This window comes from Oncorhynchus mykiss, chromosome 3 (assembly GCF_057628025.1).
Source record: "Oncorhynchus mykiss isolate SJ-2025 chromosome 3, ASM5762802v1, whole genome shotgun sequence".
Lineage (NCBI taxonomy): Eukaryota > Metazoa > Chordata > Actinopteri > Salmoniformes > Salmonidae > Oncorhynchus > Oncorhynchus mykiss.
This window is the reverse complement of record NC_143024.1, coordinates 77330379-77349272: the sequence shown is the minus strand read 5'-3', so window position 1 is coordinate 77349272 and position 18894 is coordinate 77330379. Positions and strand designations below refer to the sequence as shown.

At 43.0% G+C, this 18894-nt stretch overlaps 3 protein-coding genes across 4 annotated transcripts; 1 reads left to right on the top strand and 2 right to left on the bottom strand.

Moving 5' to 3' along the window:
* Positions 1-4909, top strand: pla1a (phospholipase A1 member A). 2 transcript variants are annotated; one of them, XM_021597713.3, is made up of 11 exons: positions 1-409; positions 617-827; positions 967-1144; positions 1236-1344; positions 1802-1903; positions 2081-2173; positions 2410-2565; positions 3006-3095; positions 3268-3376; positions 3661-3816; positions 3928-4909. In XM_021597713.3, exons 1-11 carry the CDS (start codon positions 340-342, stop codon positions 4016-4018), a joined length of 1365 nt encoding a protein of 454 aa, XP_021453388.2. In that variant the 5' UTR covers positions 1-339; the 3' UTR covers positions 4019-4909. The 2 variants fall into 2 exon arrangements, 1 of the variants encoding a protein (XP_021453388.2); XR_002472975.3 differs by having other exon boundaries at positions 90-409; positions 3665-3816.
* popdc2 (popeye domain cAMP effector 2) lies at positions 4692-17620 on the bottom strand. Its single transcript, XM_021597715.3, has 4 exons — positions 15456-17620; positions 14195-14303; positions 13478-14086; positions 4692-5574 (listed from the first exon to the last, which is right to left on the bottom strand). The coding sequence occupies exons 1-3, from the start codon at positions 15950-15952 to the stop codon at positions 13526-13528; spliced, it is 1167 nt and encodes a 388-aa protein (XP_021453390.1). The 5' UTR covers positions 15953-17620; the 3' UTR covers positions 4692-5574; positions 13478-13525.
* Positions 17408-18641, bottom strand: LOC110520411 (cytochrome c oxidase copper chaperone). The gene is made up of 3 exons (XM_021597716.3): positions 18521-18641; positions 18299-18408; positions 17408-17620 (listed from the first exon to the last, which is right to left on the bottom strand). The coding sequence occupies exons 1-2, from the start codon at positions 18631-18633 to the stop codon at positions 18324-18326; spliced, it is 198 nt and encodes a 65-aa protein (XP_021453391.1). The 5' UTR covers positions 18634-18641; the 3' UTR covers positions 17408-17620; positions 18299-18323.
* Positions 18642-18894: the final 253 nt, after the last annotated feature.

Below are 18894 nucleotides of genomic sequence, written 5' to 3'. Positions count from 1 at the left end.
ACCAGCTGAGCTTTGCGAGAAAGCAGGGAAGGAAATTCTCCCAACCCCCCATCTCTGTTACTGTGTAACTAACTATTTCAATGCCAGACATTGTGAAATAACGTTGTGTTCAACTTCATTCTCTTAAGTAGATTCCTGCCCTTTTGTGGCCACTGTTGACCAGTAGAGGGTTGAATGACATTTCTAGAACCAAAGTGAATTATTGCATAGCTACAAGGACTGCTGAGAGGGAAAAGAAAGTTTCCAAAGCTAAGGATCCGAGGCACAGTTCACCAACACATTTCACCAACCTATCTGGTAAAGCCAAGTTACCATTCTTGATACTCTTCTTTCAAGACAATGGGCTGGAAACTGAAAACAGTGCAAACTATTCTCAGTATTCTAGCCTTCTACATTACATTTGCAGTCGGTAAGTACAACTCATCTCTATTGCAGAAGCTTCTTCCTAATACTATTCAATTAATACACTAACCTTCCTCTAAGCACATTTATTATAGCATATGCCATGTCACTGTAGATGTAAAGAAGATTTTATTTTGTGCAAATGGTGCATTTGTTGTTGTTGTTGGTGTTGTTCTCCAGGTTCTTTATGGACATTTCTCCTCTGAACCTGCAGGGGAAGATGAGGAGCCCAGATCAGAATGTGCTGACTTCAACAACACGACCTGGCTGGAGTACCATCAGCAGGGCAGCAAGCTACAGGTGCAGTACCTGCTCTTGACACGCAAGAATACAGACTGTGCCAGCCTCTTCGGTCAGGACTTCCTCAGCAACAACACCTACTTCAACTCCTCCCAACCCACCAAGATAATTGTCCATGGATACAGGTAAGGAATAAGGGAGGGAGGTCAAAAACTTGGCAAGGTATATCTATATTCTACACATAAAACGTATAAGTTATCTCGCCCTCCCTCCCTCCCTCCCTCCCTCCCAACCTCCACCTCCCCTTTCCTCCCTCCCTCCCAGAGCTCTGGGCAGTAAGCCATCCTGGGTGAAGCAGCTGGCCCAGGCTCTGCTGCGGGTGCAGGATGCCAACGTGGTGGTGGTGGACTGGATCTATGGGGCCTCACTCGCCTACAACATGGTGGTGGAGAACTACAAGGAGGTGGCCATCCAGATCTCTGTCCTCATCAACCAGCTCCAGGTCAGGGCCTCCTCATTTGTTTATGTTTACACTGACAGCAAATTAAGTTAAAAGTAATGAAAATAAAGGAGGTCTGATGTCTGTCCCACAGAACCATGGATGCAAACTGGAGTCATTTCACTTCATTGGGGTTAGTCTTGGGGCACATGTGTCTGGATTCGTGGGGACCCTGTTCAAGGGCAAGATAGGAAGAATTACAGGTGAGCTCCATCTGTGTCTGACCCATTAACAGTTCCACAGGGCACCTTCTGTCTGCAGAACAGGGCTCAACCGGGCCAGACAGAGACTGGTCACCACAAAGCAGGCCAGTCAATCACATACCCTCTCATCTCTGCCAATCTGACTGAATTAAGCTTTCAAAGAGAGAGAGATAGCTCTGGAAAACAACAACAGCTGATATTGAAAGGCAGTTAGCTGAATTTGTTACCCTTCTGAAGTCACACAACGACACAATAATACATATGATTGTCTGTCTGTACACTATCGCTGATGTTTTTGTCTCAGTAGAGGCCTTCAGCGCTGTGATATGAAGTAGCCTGAATGCTTTAGAGCAGTAGTTCACAGGCGCTCTGTGTGTGTATATTTGTGTTTGTCATCACTGTCGCTGATGCAGTGCTCTATCTATCCCCCACTGACCTCTGTATCTCCCTGCTGTAGGTCTGGACCCGGCTGGACCCATGTTTAAAAGAGCCGACACGTTTGACCGTCTTGACCCCTCAGATGCACTGTTTGTGGAGGCCATCCACACTGACTCCGACTGTGAGAGAATAGGCTACACACAAATATTCATTGTTATTGCAAAGAGATTTCTGCTACCATTCCATCTTTTCCTCGTAGGCCTACTCTATTTCAAAAGTCTCACTGTTCACTGGAATGACAATATGACAATGTCCTGGTGTCAGCCATTCGACATCAATTATCATCCTTTTCTCTCAGATTTCGGCATCTCCATCTCTGTCGGCCATGCAGACTTCTTCCTAAACGGCGGGATGGACCAAGCAGGTTGCTCGCGCTCCAGGTTTACGTCAAGTAAGTACGTGTTTTTGCCGCCAAAATGCTTCATTGGCAAAGAGGCCTAACCTAAGTGTGTATGAATTTCAATATAAACTTCAGACATGTCTTTCAACTTAAACAGCTGTAGATGTTTTTGATTATTCCCTAACTAAACAGTAAGCACTATGTTTACTAGCCTATAGGCTATTTAGTGGTAAGCTTCTGGCTACCTGAGAATCTTCGTTTGTGATCAGTTCTTGTCTACTTTCCAGTGTATAGCTATGTGATATGTGACCACATGAGGGCGCTCCACATCTACATAAGCGCACTGAACGGGACCTGCCCACTGACTGGCATCCCTTGTTCCAGCTATGAGGACTTCCTCAAGGGGCGCTGTTTAGGCTGCCCAGGCAGATGTCCACGAATAGGTAAGGACATCATGAACATTAAACTATTTCCCCAGATATTATACCAACCTGCTGTCTGTGAGTAGGTTGGTCATACGAATGTAAATATTAGAAATAGCCACCTTTTACATGTAGCCTAGAGTAGACTATGCACAAACGATTTTGATCACGTGAAACATGTTTACATGGGGTATTTTGGTAATATTCAAACTTCCCAGCACACTTTCCATGTTTACTTTAGTCAGGTTTCACTCAGTGAGAGATAGGGCAACTGTCTGACCTAGCTAGTGTCATGTCTGGTCTGGGCACACTGGCGCTGCTGATGCAGTGACAGACTGATACAGATAAAGCAGTAAATGTACTCTGGAGGCCTTTCATCTGTCATAACTGTGATAGGAATGGCTATTTTACATCTTACTCTCTCTGTCTTTTGTATGTGCATGTGTCCTTGTGTGTTTCAGGGTTATTGGAGAACAGTGGTTTAACAGTCTTTCCTCTTCCTCAACCAAAGAAGCTTTTCCTCCTGACAACCTCTGCACCTCCCTTCTGTGGTGAGTAGCCAACATTTACCTCTATGTAAAAACACAGACTGGCTGTCCATCAGACAATTGTTGGATGTTCATTATGCCCACTACTTTGACCCCACAGTTGAATGGTTAAATACAGCAATATCTCATGTGATGATGATCAAGTTACATCCTGTCCCCTCCTCCTCTTCCCCAGCCCATCACATCCTGGTGCAGCTGGAGGTGTTCCTCCTGGACAAGAGCGCCGAGGTGCAGGTGATCCTGAGGACTGGGGGACATCCTGAAACAGAGCAGAGACTCAGGCTGTAGGTACAACCACTAACCCTCACTGTTAAGAGACAAAAACATGTATACACAGCATGATTCACAGCTGTTCACAGTATGATACGTAAACATGGATTATATTCTCAATAACAGGCATGCTGTGTGTGTGTGTGTGTGTGTGTGTGTGTGTGTGTGTGTGTGTGTGTGTGTGTGTGTGTGTGTGTGTGTGTGTGTGTGTGTGTGTGTGTGTGTGTGTGTGTGTGTGTGTGTGTGTGTGTGTGTGTGTGTGTGTGTGTGTGTGTGTGTGTGTGTGTGTTTGTTTCAGACAGACAGACGGCACCATGTACAGGAGGGTGATAGCCCACCCAGTGCCACTGTGTGAGATAGACTCCATCCAGCTGAAGAACACTGGAGCGCACTTCTACAGGCAGGGAGACATCCACGTTGTGTCTGTCTGCATATCAGAATTCCCCTCTGTCGGGTATAAGTCCTTTCATCTATTTAAGACACATACTTTCACACACTTACCTACACCACACACAACATTCCTGTGCATGCATATGACACTGTAACTCATGTGTTTCTCTTTCAGAGAAGTGGAGCCATTGTGCGTGAAGAAGATAAACGTAAGGCGAGGATCTCCATGGAACCATGATTTCGTACAGCTGTGTGAGAATTACTGATGTAGTAAACACACACATATCCTATAAACCAGCATGTTTCTTTCTCTCTAGCAACCTCCCAATAGTCTGAAACGGTCCTTTCCTCATCTCCTTTCCTTCATCATCAATGATGTGGAATGCTTTGATGGGTCTAAGCAGTAAGGAGGAAGCCTATCCTTATAGTTATCATTGGGAATGAAGGAAAGGAAATTAGAAGAGTTTTACTGGGACTAGCTCACGCAGAAACACACACATGCAGCTAATAGCTCCCATTGCAAACAGCTACACACAAACTTTGCCATCCTATAACCCTAGTCATATGTTACTGATGGACCACCTACAGCCAAACAGATTCCAGAACAGTTCCAAACTACTTCTTTACATTTCTTTAGTATATTCTAACAGCATTAGTATTGATGTACATAATCATTCCAACGCAGCTGAATGTTACTTTATTCAGAGCTTCTGTTGAAGCAAAACAATAAAAGGGTAACTCTGGAATGTGCGAATTTTGTCTGTACTCAAGGGCTTAACTCTCTGAGTTCTGATAAGCAGGGGTGAGCAACATATTCAGCAACAAATGTGCAACTGATAACTGATTTTGAGTGCCTCGTGATGATAAACTTGGAGACAATATTATTTCTGACAGAGGATGAAGGAGAGAGGAGACAGACAAAAAAATGACAGGAATGCATTTTCACCAAGAGCTTTATCAAGAAACATTGGCCCCATGAAAATATATGTATATGTAGTCCCATTTTTATTTACAAAAACATAACACTCTTGTTCTATGTTAATGACTAAATAAATGTACAATGTGTGAGACATCTCACATTCACATAAACAAATGCCTGTTAAATTTGGAATCGTGTTTTGGAAAATGTGAGTATGAAGATAAATCCCTTTCTAGCATGCTGTCTGTCAAACTTTATTCTCTCAGATTATGTCTGCACAAACAAACACGATTAACGTGCCCCTAGCCTAGCCAACCCAACCACGGTTGTTAAAAAATAAAATACACATGATTGCTTTAATGTTGAATCATAATCCTATCTAACACAATATCCACATCAAAAGGCTTTCCATCCAGATGAATGGGAGACATGTGAGTGAAATAATAAAAAGAGGTCTGTGACCTTAACTAATAAATTCAGATTTATAACATAATTCTGTCCAGTGTCCAGGGGTTCACTCCTTCCTATATTGTCACGCACAGATGACACCAGAGGAAGTGAGGTAAGGTGAGAGAGTGGGATTTGGTGTTGGGGAGGTCTGATTCCACCCAGGGCAGTGATGGTTGTGTTCCAGGGCATCTTTTTTGCAGTCGCACTGCTCATCTCAGAAGAATGCTAAATTATATTAATGTGGTTCCTGAGATGTTAAACACTTTGCCAGGTGTTGTGACATCTGATAATCTGCATAGCCTGACTGTAAAAAAAAATCCTGGAACGTGTCCACTGTTTCCAATCCGGTTGAAACCATCACAGCATAGAGGTGTCCGGTAGGGGCCAAGGGAGCTCTCCCTCTCTGGTATCGCAATGGTAGACTCCCAGTGGTTTCCTCTCCTGTGGAATCAACTGAGAACACCGGTCATTGACAACTGGTCAGTCTATCATGAACTGTCAAGAAACACAAGCTGAACTGTTACTACGGCAACATACCTAATGGCAGGTAGTTCATATTCACCTTGTCCAAGTATAGAGAGTGTTTAATCTTCACCTAAATGTTATGTACACGCCTTACAGCTCAAATACAGTATAGTGTCGGGTTGCAAGATGATCTCACAACGAAAGCTCCCATTGGTCGAATTACATTGGCATAGTCTTCACATTCCTGACACCCGAACTGGTTAACAGTGAGAGATGAGGGATATATTGACCTGTGATGTGACACTTACCTGGTTTCCATCCAACCATTTAATGCGAATGAATTACTTGACGCATGAAAAAAGTCACAACCGGGCTGATGGAAATAGGAAATGCCGATACAATTTTATAAATGTCGACAGAATTTGTTCGTTTGACATGGTGGGATCTTTTTGTGTAAGTAAAATTAATTATGCGAGAAATGGCTACAGATTAAATCAGTTATGTATTTCACAGCCAACTGGGCACAGACATCAGTTCAAAGTCTAGTTATGATTTACATTTGGTTGAGTTGTCAACTAACGTGAATTCAACATGAAATCAACAAAAAATATCACCATGTCATTGGATTAAGGTTAAAAATTGGGTGAAAAAAAATATGAAATGTCCTCGTGTTGATGACTTTTTGCAAATCAGATCAGTTTTCCATGTTGATTTAACCTTTTTTTTATTTAAATCACTTGGAAACAATGTTGATTCAACCATTTTTTGCCCAGTGGGAGGATGGTTAAAGTGCACGGTGATGAGCTTGCTGCTCCTTTCCAATAAATATCGAGGGTCTTATTCTGGTGACATAATGATCATGCTTGGCTGTCATTTGACAAAAAAAAATGATCTCGCTATTATCCATAATAATCTCATCATGTAAGTAGCCTGACCGCACTTCATCTGCGAGCTGCTGGATAGAGCACATGTGTCAAGATCAGAGTGGGCATATTTGCTATATAACACAACAGTTTTTGTGACAAAACCATCAGCAGAGATAAAAATACAATAGAAACCCATTTAACTTGCATTTTTATTTATTTAATACGCACAGCCTTTTATCCACAATAAGTTTGTTTGATGGAAACATCTCTGGTGGGAGAATCTTTTATGCAGATTTTAGGATATTCGCATGAAAATCTGTCGCCAATTGGATGGAAACCTAGCTAATGATAGTGGAGTGATGGGCTGTTCTCTAAGCGTGTCTGGTCTCTGCTTTCACATGATCCACATCCCTCTCCCCTCTTTCATACCTCACCCCTCTCGGAACCTCACCCCTCTGCTTGCCGTAGCCACTGGCTAACTGACCATAGACTGTACATGAAGGTCAGCAGCTATTACAATGACAGCAGAGCCAGAGCCCTCCACCCTCTACCCAGCAACTATCCTGGAATCCAACCCCCCTCTCCGCCCGAAACACGATCTGACCCGCGATTGGGTCAGGGAGGATTTTGGGATAGCTAGGGAGGGGGCAGTGGGTAGGCACGTGGATTAAGTGCATGGCACTGGATCTCTGGCTGCCAGGATATCCCAAAAGTTTCCAGCAGGCTCTAATCCTTGTCAGACAAAAACACACAGCTGACTGCCAGCATCACACCCCCACCCTGCTGTCTCCCCTTCCTGTTCCAAACTACAAACCTCCAACATACATACAGATGGTACCCCATCTGTTTGAACCAACATAAGCTATCAGAGTCACTGTGAGGTAAACGGCTTTGTAAACGGTTTCATAAACTGTAGCACAAAAGTATCTTTCCTCTGGCCTGAATCCAGGCAGAAAAGGGCAGTCTAACCTAGGTAAACGAACACAATCCAAACACACACACTCTCCACCCATCCTCAGCAGGACGTTAGCTACTAAGAGGGCAGGCCACACACTGGGAGAGGAGTGAGGGAGAAGCTGCAATATACACTCCCCTACATATTTATTTGGACAGTGAAGCTCAAACTTTAAATTTGGCTCTATATTCCAGCATTTTGGATTTGAGATCAAATGTTTTCTACAGTGCATTCAGAAAGTATTCAGATCCCTTGATGTTTTCCACATTTTGTAACGTTACAGCCTTATTCTAAAATGAATTACATTGTTTTTTCCCCCTCATCAATCTACACACAATACCCCATTATGACGACAAAAAAAAAAGATTGTTTGATTTTTTTTGGCAAATGTATTAATAATAAAAACTGAAATAATACATTTACATAAGTATTCAGACCCTTTACTCAGTACTTTGTTGAAACACCTTTGGCAGCAACTACCACCTCGAGTCTTCTTGGGTATGATGCTACAAGCTTGGCACACCTGTATTTGGAGAGTTTCTCACATTCTTCTCTGCAGATCCTCTCAAGCTCTGTCAGGTTGGATGGGGAGCGTCGCTGCACAGCTATTTTCAGGTCTCTCCAGAGATGTTCGATCGGGTTCAACTCGGGGCTCTGGCAGGGCCACTCAAGGACATTCAGAGACTCGTCCCAAATCCACTCCTGTGTTGTCTTGGTTGTGTGCTTAGTGTTGTTGTCCTATTAAGAGGTGAGCCTTCGCCACAGTCTGAGGTCCTGAGAGCTCTGGAGAAGGTTTTCATTAAGGATCTCTCTCTACTTTGCTCAGTTCATCTTTCCCTCAATCCTGACTGGTCTCCCAGTCCTTGCCGGTGAAAAACATCCCCAGAGGATGATGCTGCCACCACTATGCTTCACTGCAGGGACGGTGCCAGGTTTCCTCCAGACGTAACGCTTGGCATTCAGGCCAAAAATAGTTCAATCTTGGTTTCATCAGACCAGAGAATCATATTTCTCATGGTCTGAGAGTCCTTTAGGTGCCTTTTGGCAAACTCCAAGTGGGCTGTTATGTGCCTTTTACTGAGAATTGGCTTCCGCCTGGCCACTCTACCATAAAGGCCGATTGATGGAGTGCTACAGAGATGGTTGTCCTTCTGGAAGGTTCTCCCATCTCCACAGAGGAGCTCTGTCAGAGTGACCATCGGGTTCTTGATCACCTCCCTGACCAAGATCCTTCTCCCCCGATTGCTCAGTTTGGCCGGGCGGCCAGCTCTAGGAAGATTCTTTGTGGTTGCAAACTTCTTGGGGACCTTCAATGCTGCAGAAATTTTTTTGTGCCCTTCCCCAAATCTGTTCCTCGACACAATCCTGTCTCAGGGCTCCATGGACAATTCCTTCGACCTAATGGGTTGAGTTTTGCTCTGACAACTGTGGGAATTATATAGACAGGTGTGTGGCTTTCCAAATCATGTTCAATCCATTTAATTTACCTCAGGTGAACTCCAAGTAGAAACATAAAGGATGATCAATGGTGGCCTGCCAAGTGGCGCAACAGTCTAAGGCGTTATTACAGACCCGGGTTCGATACCGACCTGTGACGCAACCGGGAGAATGGAAACCGGCTCTAACCAGAATGGAAAGAGGAGTGGGAGGCCCCGGTGCACAACTGAGCAAGAGGACAAGTACATTAGAGTGTCTAGTTTGCTGCCTAGAAGGCCAGCATCCCGGAGTCGCCTCTTCACCGTTGACATTGAGACTGGTGTTTTGCGGGTACTATTTAATGAAGCTACCAGTTGAGGACTTGTGAGGTGTCTGTTTCTCAAACTAGACACTCTAATGTACTTGTCCACTTGCTCAGTTGTGCACCTGAGCCTCCCACTCCTCTTTCTATTCTGGTTAGGGCCAGTTTGCGCTGTTCCGTGAAGGGAGGAGTACATAGCGTTGTATGAGATATTCAGTTTCTTAGCAACTTCTCGCATAGAATAGCTTTAATTTTGAGCCTGTAATCAAATCCACAAATGCTGACCAGCCCGGACACGTCGCGTGAGCGAGCGTCGCAAAATAAATTTAGAAATCCATGTTATTCAATTATTGCACCCACACTGCTCGCGGACGAAAGTCTGCATTGCCAAGGGCTAAAATAGAGCTCATTCCTATTTCTGACGCAGATCGCGCTGCAAGTCCTGCCTCTCCCATCTCCTCATTGGTTTATAGAAGCAGGTACCTGCGTGCCATCTCCTCATTGGTTATACCCACGTGGGTGACTGAAAGACTAACTGTTTTGCCGGTAGTCGTGGTAATACAATGAAAGTTTAGATGCGATCACTATATAAATTAAACAATGAAAAAGCCTGGAAGGACGAGAGATGACTAGAAACGATTCGGCTGGCCGTTTTATGTGTGGATTAATTGTCGGAGTAGAGGTCCTTGTGCATTTCAGGTAAAATAACAACTCAATGTTTATATCCCAGGACAAATTAGCTACCAACAGCAAGTTAGCTAAATAGGACAAATTAACGTTAGCTAGCAAGTGCAAGCTAACTAGCTAAATTGCCATAGATGTTTAATGCTTTTCGACTTGTCCCCAAATTAATGTCATTGGTTCAGAGTTTGTTTTGATATTTGAACCTGCGTTTCATGATCGCGTTTGGTGTGGGGGGGGGGGAAATAAATGTATGCACAATGGCGCACGCACGCAGCCGGTTTGGGTTCCGTGTGATGCTCCAGATACTCAACTAGTCTATAGAAGGCCAGTTTTATTGCTTCTTTAATCAGAACAACAGTTTTCAGCTGTGCTAACATATTTGCAAAAGGGCTTTCTAATGATCAATTAGCCATTTAAAATGATAAACTTGGATTAGCTAACACAACGTGCCATTGGAACACAGGAGTGATGGTTGCTGATAATGGACCTCTGTGTGCCTATGTAGATATTCCATTCAAAATCAGCCATTTCCAGCTACAATAGTCATTTACAACATTACCAATGTCTACACTGTATTTCTGATCAATTTGATGTTATTTTAAATGGACAAAAAAATTGCTTTTCTTTCAAAAACAATGACATTTCTAAGTGAACGGTAGTGTATGTAAATAAGGTATTTCTGTTTTTGTTTTTTTATATAAATTTGCAGACATTTCTAAAAACCTGTTTTCACTTTGTCATTATGGGGTATTGTGTGTAGATTGATGAGGAAAAACAATTATTTTATACATTTTATAATAAGCCTGTAATGTAATAAAATGTGGAAAAAGTCAATTGGTATGAATAGTTTCATAATGCACTGTATGAGGAGACAGTACAGAATGTCACCATTTATTGGAGGGTATTTTCATATGTATCTGTTTTACCGTTTAGAAATTACAGCACTTTATGAATCTGTCCCCCCCATTTGAAGGTGTCATAAGTATTTGGACACATTCACTTATAGTGTATTAAATTTAGTCAAAAGTTTGGTATTTGGTTCATATTCTGAGCACACAATGAATACATCAAGCTTGTGTCTCTACAAACTTGGATGCATTTGCAGTTTGTTTTGGTTGTGTTCGGATTATGTTGTGCCTAATAGTAATGAATGGTAATAATGTATTTTTTCACTTTTATTGAAGCAAAACATGCTAACCTCTCATGGTTACCAATAACAGGGTCAGTTAGCATTTTGGGGGATTATATAGATTGTTTTCAGCCATCTACACACAATAGCCCATAATAACAAAGTGAAAACAGGTTTTTAGAAATGTTTGAAGAAAATGTATTGAAAATGAAATACAGAAATATCTTATTTACATACGTATGCACACCCCTTTGCTATAACGCTCCAAATTGAGCTCAGGTGCATCAAATTTCTTTTGATCATCCTTGAGATGTCGCTACAACTTGATTGGAGTCCACCTGTGGCCAATTCAATTGTTTGGACAAGATTTAGAAAGAAACACACCTGTCTATATAAGGTCCCACAGTTGATAGTGCATGTCAGAACAGAAACTATACCATGAAGTACAATGTCTGTACCTCTCCGAGATAGAATTGTGATGAGGCATAAATCTGGGGAAGAATATAAAACCATTTCTAGAGTCCTGAAAGGTTCCAAGAGCCCAGTGGTCTCCTTCATTGGGAAATTTAACAACATAAAAATGGAACTATCCAGACTCTGGTTTGAGTTGGCCGTACGACCAAACTGAGCATCTGGGCAAGAAGTACCTTGCTCCTTGGATGAGATGGGAGAATCTGCCAGAAGGACAACAGTCTCTACAGTAATCTGGGCTTTACAGGAGTGGACAGATGGAAGCCACTCCTTAGAAAAAGGCATGTGAAAGCCTCGGAGCATAAGGCAAAAGTTTCTGTGGTCTGATGAGACAACTGAACTATTTGGCCTGAATGCAAAGCGCTATGTTTGGAGAAAACCAAGCACAGTTCATCACCCGTCTAACACCATCCCTACCGTGAAGCATAGTGGTGGCAGCATCATGCGATGGGGATGATTTTCAGCAGCAGGAACTGGGACACTGGTAAGGATAGAGCAATGAATGGAGGGAAATATAGGCAAATCCTTGATGAGAACCTGCTTCAGAATGCAAATAACAGACTGGGGCAAGGATTTACCTTCCAACAGGACAAGGACCCCAAGTTTACAGCCCAAGCAATGCTGGAATGGCTTCAGAACAAGAATGTGAAAGTCCTTGAGTGGCCCAGCCAAAGCTCAGACTTAAATCCCATTGAAAATCTATGGAAAGACTAAGATTGCTGTTCAGCGCCACTCCCCAACTATTTTAAGAGCTTGAGAAAATCTGCAAGGAAGAATGGGAGAAAATCTCAAAATCAAGATGTGGAAAGCTGATAGACACCAAAGACAACTCAAAACTGTAATCGCCGCCAAAGGTGCTTCTACAAAGTATTGACTCAGGGGTGTGAATGCATATGTAAATAAGATATTTCTGTCATTCATTTTCAATATATTTGTAAACATTTCTTAAAACATGTTTTCACTTTGTCATTATGAGGCATTGTGTATAGATGGGTAAGGGGAAAAAATCTAACCCATTTTGAATTCAGGCTGTAACAAAATGTGGAACAAATCAAGGGGTATGAATACTTTCTGAATGCAATCCACTAACTTTCTCACAATTCATTTATGATTATCCGTAATCATGGTAGCATCCACATTAATGTAGAGGTGTTCAGAAACATATTCTATTCTTATTTACACTAAAAGTGACTCAAATTACAACATTATTTACCATTAATTTCTATTGGGCACAACATAATCCAAAAACACAACCAAAACAAATTGCAAATGCAGCCAACAAGTTTGTAGGGTCATGAGCTGATGTAGTCATTGTGTGCTAGGAATATGGGACCAAATGTAATACACTATAAGTGGATTTGTCCAAATACGTATGACACCTTCGAATGGGGGGACTAGAAACACAAAGTACTTTCATTTCTAAACGGTAAAACAGATATGTATGAAAATAGCCTCAAATAAAAGGTGACATTCTGTACTGTCACCTCATAAAACATTTGATCTCAAATCCAAAATGCTGGAGTATAGAGCCAAATTAAAAGTTTGCGCTTCACTGTCCAAATAAATACGTAGGGGAGTGTACATGTAAAGAATTAGAACAGCTAAAGTTTTGGGGGTGGAGAGTTTGAGGCTTCAGATCTACATTGAGATGGAGTGAAGGTAAACTTTAGAAACAAGAGACAGAGGCCTTTGGGGTTGGGTGGGTACTCAAGAGGCAAGGTGTCCCAGTTCTGCCAACTCTTTGATCAATCCAATGTTCTTCCTCTCAGGCTCATTAATTTTTACCAAAAAATGTATCGATTTTACTAACTCACTCTCTAAACTTTCATATAATTTTAGAAGGCGAAAGAGCAAGCAGTGCATAGCCTCTGTATAAGATAGATTGAATATGTAAGATAAAAAACAGAAAATCATTGCAAAGTTGAAATGAGGTTCTTTACCAAATGGCATGGCCAGTTCAAAGCTGGATTAGTGAGTGGACACAGCAAGTAAAACACACACGCAACCCCTGCCCAGCCCACCCTCTCACTGCACACAGGTGTACTTACATGTATCTTAAGTAGTGGCCCAGTGTGTTAGCTCCAGCAACCTGCCATCTACCTCAAATAATCCCTCTCACTCCCATAATCCATTAAGGACCCGGTCATATCCGCAAAGTCTTCCAGGACCAGGCTGGTAGAGTCCTCACCAGATGGCATCTCCATGTCTGAGGGCTGGCGCTGGGATGGTTGGCAGGGGGTTGGCCGAGATGGGGTGGGGGTCTTCTCTCGGATCTGCAGCCGGGGGGTGGGGGGTGTTGGAGGCTCTGACCTCTGGTAGGCTGGAACCGGGTCCACATCTACCACTGCTGCTTCCTGCTGCTCCACTGGGGCTACCTGGTCCCTGGCACTCCCACTACCACTGCCGCTATAGACCTCACCCTCGCTGCCCAGGGAGGAGGGGGCCAGGACGTGGTAGAGGCTGGGCAAGCGGATGTCGAGGCGCACACCGCTCTTTGCGAAGAGCTTGTCGTTGAGTGAGTAGAGCTTGTCGGCGATGTCGCTGCCCAGCATGATGGAGAAGAGGCGGGCAATGTAGCGCTCCTTGGACAGAAGCATGTAAAGGCGGCACCGACGCCATGAGATGTAGCGGCAGTCCGTCTCCGCTGTCAGGGTCACCTGAGGTTCAGGGTGATAGATGGTCAGGGGTGAGAGTGAAGGGAAAGGCTGAATGTTCATAAATCAATTAATGACTGGATGAATGAATAGCGAGCATTTGTCCAGTACCTGAAAGTTCCCCTCTTCGTTGGGTCGGAGAGACTCCCACTCAGGAGAGTCCAGGAACTTGTGGGGGAAGATGTAATGGAGGAATTGTCCATCCAGAGACACACGGATCCTACCAAGGAGAGCAGGAATGGACAAGGTTAGTAAGAGAGAAGGAGAAGGGAGAAAGCATGGATAGGTGATGATGAGAGAAGTGAGAGAGGGAGAAGATACACATAACTAGACTTGATCCAAAACCTTGAAACAAGTTAACATGAATATCTCTGTCCTTAACCTCAAAACTCAAGGAAAGTGATCCAAGAGAGAAAAACATCTATTCTTGGTTTACAAGTCACAGACATTCCCTCAGTGCTCTTTCAGGTATGACTTCATGTTTATGGCATTCATTTGAAGTCAGTGAAACCTGGAATTATTAGTCATAAAAATGGCATAAACAGACGTCATCTTATAACAACAAATGTTATTTGCGAACAACAGTTAGCTATCCCGGTGTATGAACATTTAATTTTAGAGGTCGTATAGGAGTTCAACCTCAGGAGAGCACCAAATATAAAGCTATCACAACAACTTAGCAGCAGCCACCAGACCTGGGTGAAATACATTATATTGTTTAAATGACTTGAACAGCGCTTCATTTAATTTGCCTGGTACAATGGAACCAATGGTTTAGTCCCAAATGAGCTAAATCAGGTACACCTCAAATACTTGAAAGTAAAGTATTTGACCCAGCTCTGGCACCATGCCACTAAGGGGAGCAAGTACACTACAGTGAGTCAGTGACACAAATACTCTGTATTTTACAAACGTCTGGGGCTGGGATAATATAACCACACCTTCCCAAACCCAACATACCCACATTAAATTCAATCTTAGCCAACAAGCAACGGAGTCACTCCTTAGGACACATGACCTCTTGAAAGTGTTCCATGTTTAATTATATCGTTGGTAAGTAATATCCCTCTCTCAGGTTTCCATGAGCCCTAGTTTGGGTCATTGTTGTTGTTTGACAGACAGATCAAGAGATAAAGCACTATGCGGGGAATAGAACACTAACCACACTCAGAACATTAACTAGGAACACTCACAACAACATGACAATTGCAATCTGACATCAGCAATTTAACTCCAACTACAATTTACTGTTACTCCAGCAACTTAACTAAAACAAGACTCCAGTCTTTCCCATATCTACAGTAGCATACTACCAAGAATGAACACTGGAATTGGGACTTGACACTGGAATGTACACCTTTCCCTCACTCACCTCCCAGACAGCAGAAAGGAGAGCTGGTCGATGGGCGTCTTGCCCTCCACCGCATACGTCTCCTCTACCCCTAGTGCTAGCACTTTGTTCTCACAGGCCCCCACAATATCTTTGAACACCTGTACGGGAACGTCCAGGGGCTGGTAGACGGCTGAGTAGAGGGCCAACAGCTCCTCGCTGGCCAGGCCATCCTGTTGCAGCCTGTATACGAGGTGGCAGATCTGGAGCACACAGGCCACCAGCAGTAGCAAGTTCCAGGTGAACACATCCACCCCACACATGGTCATCCAGCCCCACAGGGCCAGGCAGGTGAAGGCAATCGTCAGGAAACCAAATATGAACAGGCAGCCATAGGCGCCGCTGCCTCCCATGTACCCAAGAAACAAGACGGTGTTGCCCAGGTGGTAGAAGGCCCCCTCAGTGTTGTTGGTCCAGCCATCGCATGGTGGATGGCCGTAGAGAACCGCCTCCAACAGGGTAGAGTTGTCTGCACACATGGTAAGGGAGGCGGTTATTCCAAACCAAACATCTAGTTGTTCAATAAGTTAAAAAAATGTGTTATATTCCAAAGTTTACAAAAGATACCAGAGGTCAAAGCTGGTAGAAAAAGGTTGTCCTCCACTAAATCTTGAAGTTTTTGTTGCTTTATCAGTGAGACTGAACAATTGTCACTGGAGTTGGTCTATTTTGCAAAAGTTCAGTCAAAACTGAGAAAACGTTGAAAAAAATTGTTCCCTTTTCCCTTACATACAGCTGGAGTACACAGTGTCTTTATTCGGTTATTACACCATAAACACAATTGGAATGGATTTCTCACATTGTGTGTCTCTCCCTCCCTCTCGTCCCTTCAATGATTTGTCTGTCTATAGATTTTCTATTTCTCCTCACCCATTTGTTTGCTCTGGAGTGCTCACAGTTGGCAGCAGAGAGAGAGAGAGAGAGAGGAGAAAGACCCCTAGAAAGATAACCATGTTTGGAATTGAAACCCAAGGAGTACAGCCACAGACAGAAAGCAGACCAGCTACTTAACATAACACTGCTGGAGAGAGGGAGGAGTGAGAAGTGACAGAGTTTATTAGTCACATGTGCAGAGCAGCAGATGTAATTGCAGGGTACAGTGAACACTTTATGCTCCGGAATCTCCTGGGTGCATATAGAGCGGCTCTGGTCATGCCTCCAGGTAAGTCACACCAAGAAGAACTCTCCCTTCGGCCAGACCTAAACAATGTTTTTACCAGAATCACGATTTGCCCCTAAACCTCACTGGGCTAGAGGGGCTCTGTTGGGTACATATTTAGAGATTCTGAAATAGGTAGAATTACAGAGTAGATCAGGTTTACATAATGAACCCCCTTCCCCCATAGTTGACAACCATGCCCAGTCAGAGGACTAGTCCAAGTGTCACTGGAATAGGGGTCGGGTGAAGTGAGTGTCTTTGATCATACCCCTTGGGATATCGAGACACAAAAAGTTGTCAGACTAGAACATGCCTTCACACCACATAAGAAGCATCCATTTGCTCTGACCTCTGCTGTTAAAAAAATAATACATTCAAAGGTAAAGAATATTCCAGAGTGGACCTTTCCTTTATTTAAATATATGGCTTTTGGAATCCAGCACCCCAATACTTTCTACCACAAACATTTGAGCAATCCAATTCCTTTTAAGAATTCAGATGTGCCAAGTTTTGGCTGGAGCAGAAGTTATTATAAGCCAAAGTGCATACCAGAGCAGTTGTCACCAGTCAGCAGAACAGCAAAGGACCGTCATACCAGGACGTTTTTGCAGGGTGACAGGAAGTATAGCCGGCCTTTTTGTAGTTATGTATAATCATGTATAGTTATGTCTATGGTTTAGCATAAAATTAGGATAATATTGCACCCCTAACACTTCTTACCTGTACAATTAATTCAATTGCGTTTCATCCTGCCATATAAAATCAAGTACTCGAGTCAAATTGCATAGGATATTTATGTCACTCAAATCAGCAGAACAACATTCACATAATTCTGAAATTCAGAGCATTAAAAAACATCACTCAGTGGAACATATCTTCCATCATGACCATCTGTGCAGCGATCACATCTTCCTTTCATGTTGAGGTATAAATAAAAACACGAGGAATATCCCAGGTCCCTTTATAAGACAGCCAGCCAGCAACAACACTGCAAGAGGAGAACATTAGTGTCAACTTTAACAGAAATAAAAATGAATACTGATCAGAATATTGAAAAACAATGGTAATATACACACGCCTGTCCCCAATCCTGATGCAAGCATCATTTATATAATTTACATTTAAGTCATTTAGCAGACGCTAAGAGCGTCATACAGTAGTGAGTGCATACATTCACACTTTTTCCCCCTTCCATATTGGTCCCTGTGGGAATCGAACCCACAACCCTGGTGTTGCAAGCACCATGCTCCAACAACAGCTTCACGGGACCTCCTTCAAGTCAATCCCAGAGAAACAAGTACTGCACCAACACCAAAAGTTCTTTGCTGCCATCCATAAATAATAAACACAACAGCAGTTGTTCACATCAGCAGTTTGATCAACTTTAGCAGAAAAGACAAAGGGTAACATACACCCTACAGAGGACAGTGAAAAACATGCAAAAGACAGGTCTGTGGTCGTTGAGTCACTGCAAAGCTGAACTGCAGCATACAAGTAAAACCACTGGAGGATCCATGATAAACCAGACAAGCAAATTCAATACATACCTCCCTCTAGTGCCACACCCACTCCTATTGCAATGAGCTGCATCTAGGACATAATGTTCTTATCACAACACAAGAGGCTAAATTAATATGAGAGTTCTGCTCCAGGGCATGACACTTACCAATGACTCATTATATAAAGTTATATTAAATCTTGAATCCAAGCGCCCTCATACAATCCTTATGTGCCTCGATGAGATCTGTGCAACTTTCTTCGCCCTTCTCAATGATGCTGAAACATAGGAAATGGTCATCAGCAACTGCATACTCCAAAAACAAAGAGTCCACGAAATACGTTCACTTTACAAGAATGCAATTCAAGTTCAAAGAAATTGTAAACATACCACGCATCCCTAACTTTCTTCGTCTCTGGGCACGCACAACAGGGTTTCATTGGTTTCTTCTCCGTGCCCTCAATTGCAACGGGCTCGACGCTGGCAGCAGATACGGTGGACATTTTTCTGGCTGTAACAAAGTGAAAATTGGGGACAATAAACGGGGAAACAACGTAGCGTGTCTCTTTGCACGAGGGGATACTGATACATGCATTATTAACATTCCTAAATATATTATAGTAGCTCCGAATTTGATGGCAACATTGTAGCTAGCTATTAACTCAATACTAACACTTTCCTATAGTAGCTGTCAGTTTGTGTTAGATTAACTAGCTAACTAGAATATCACGTTGAAGTTAAAATGCCAAAATCATAGCCAACTA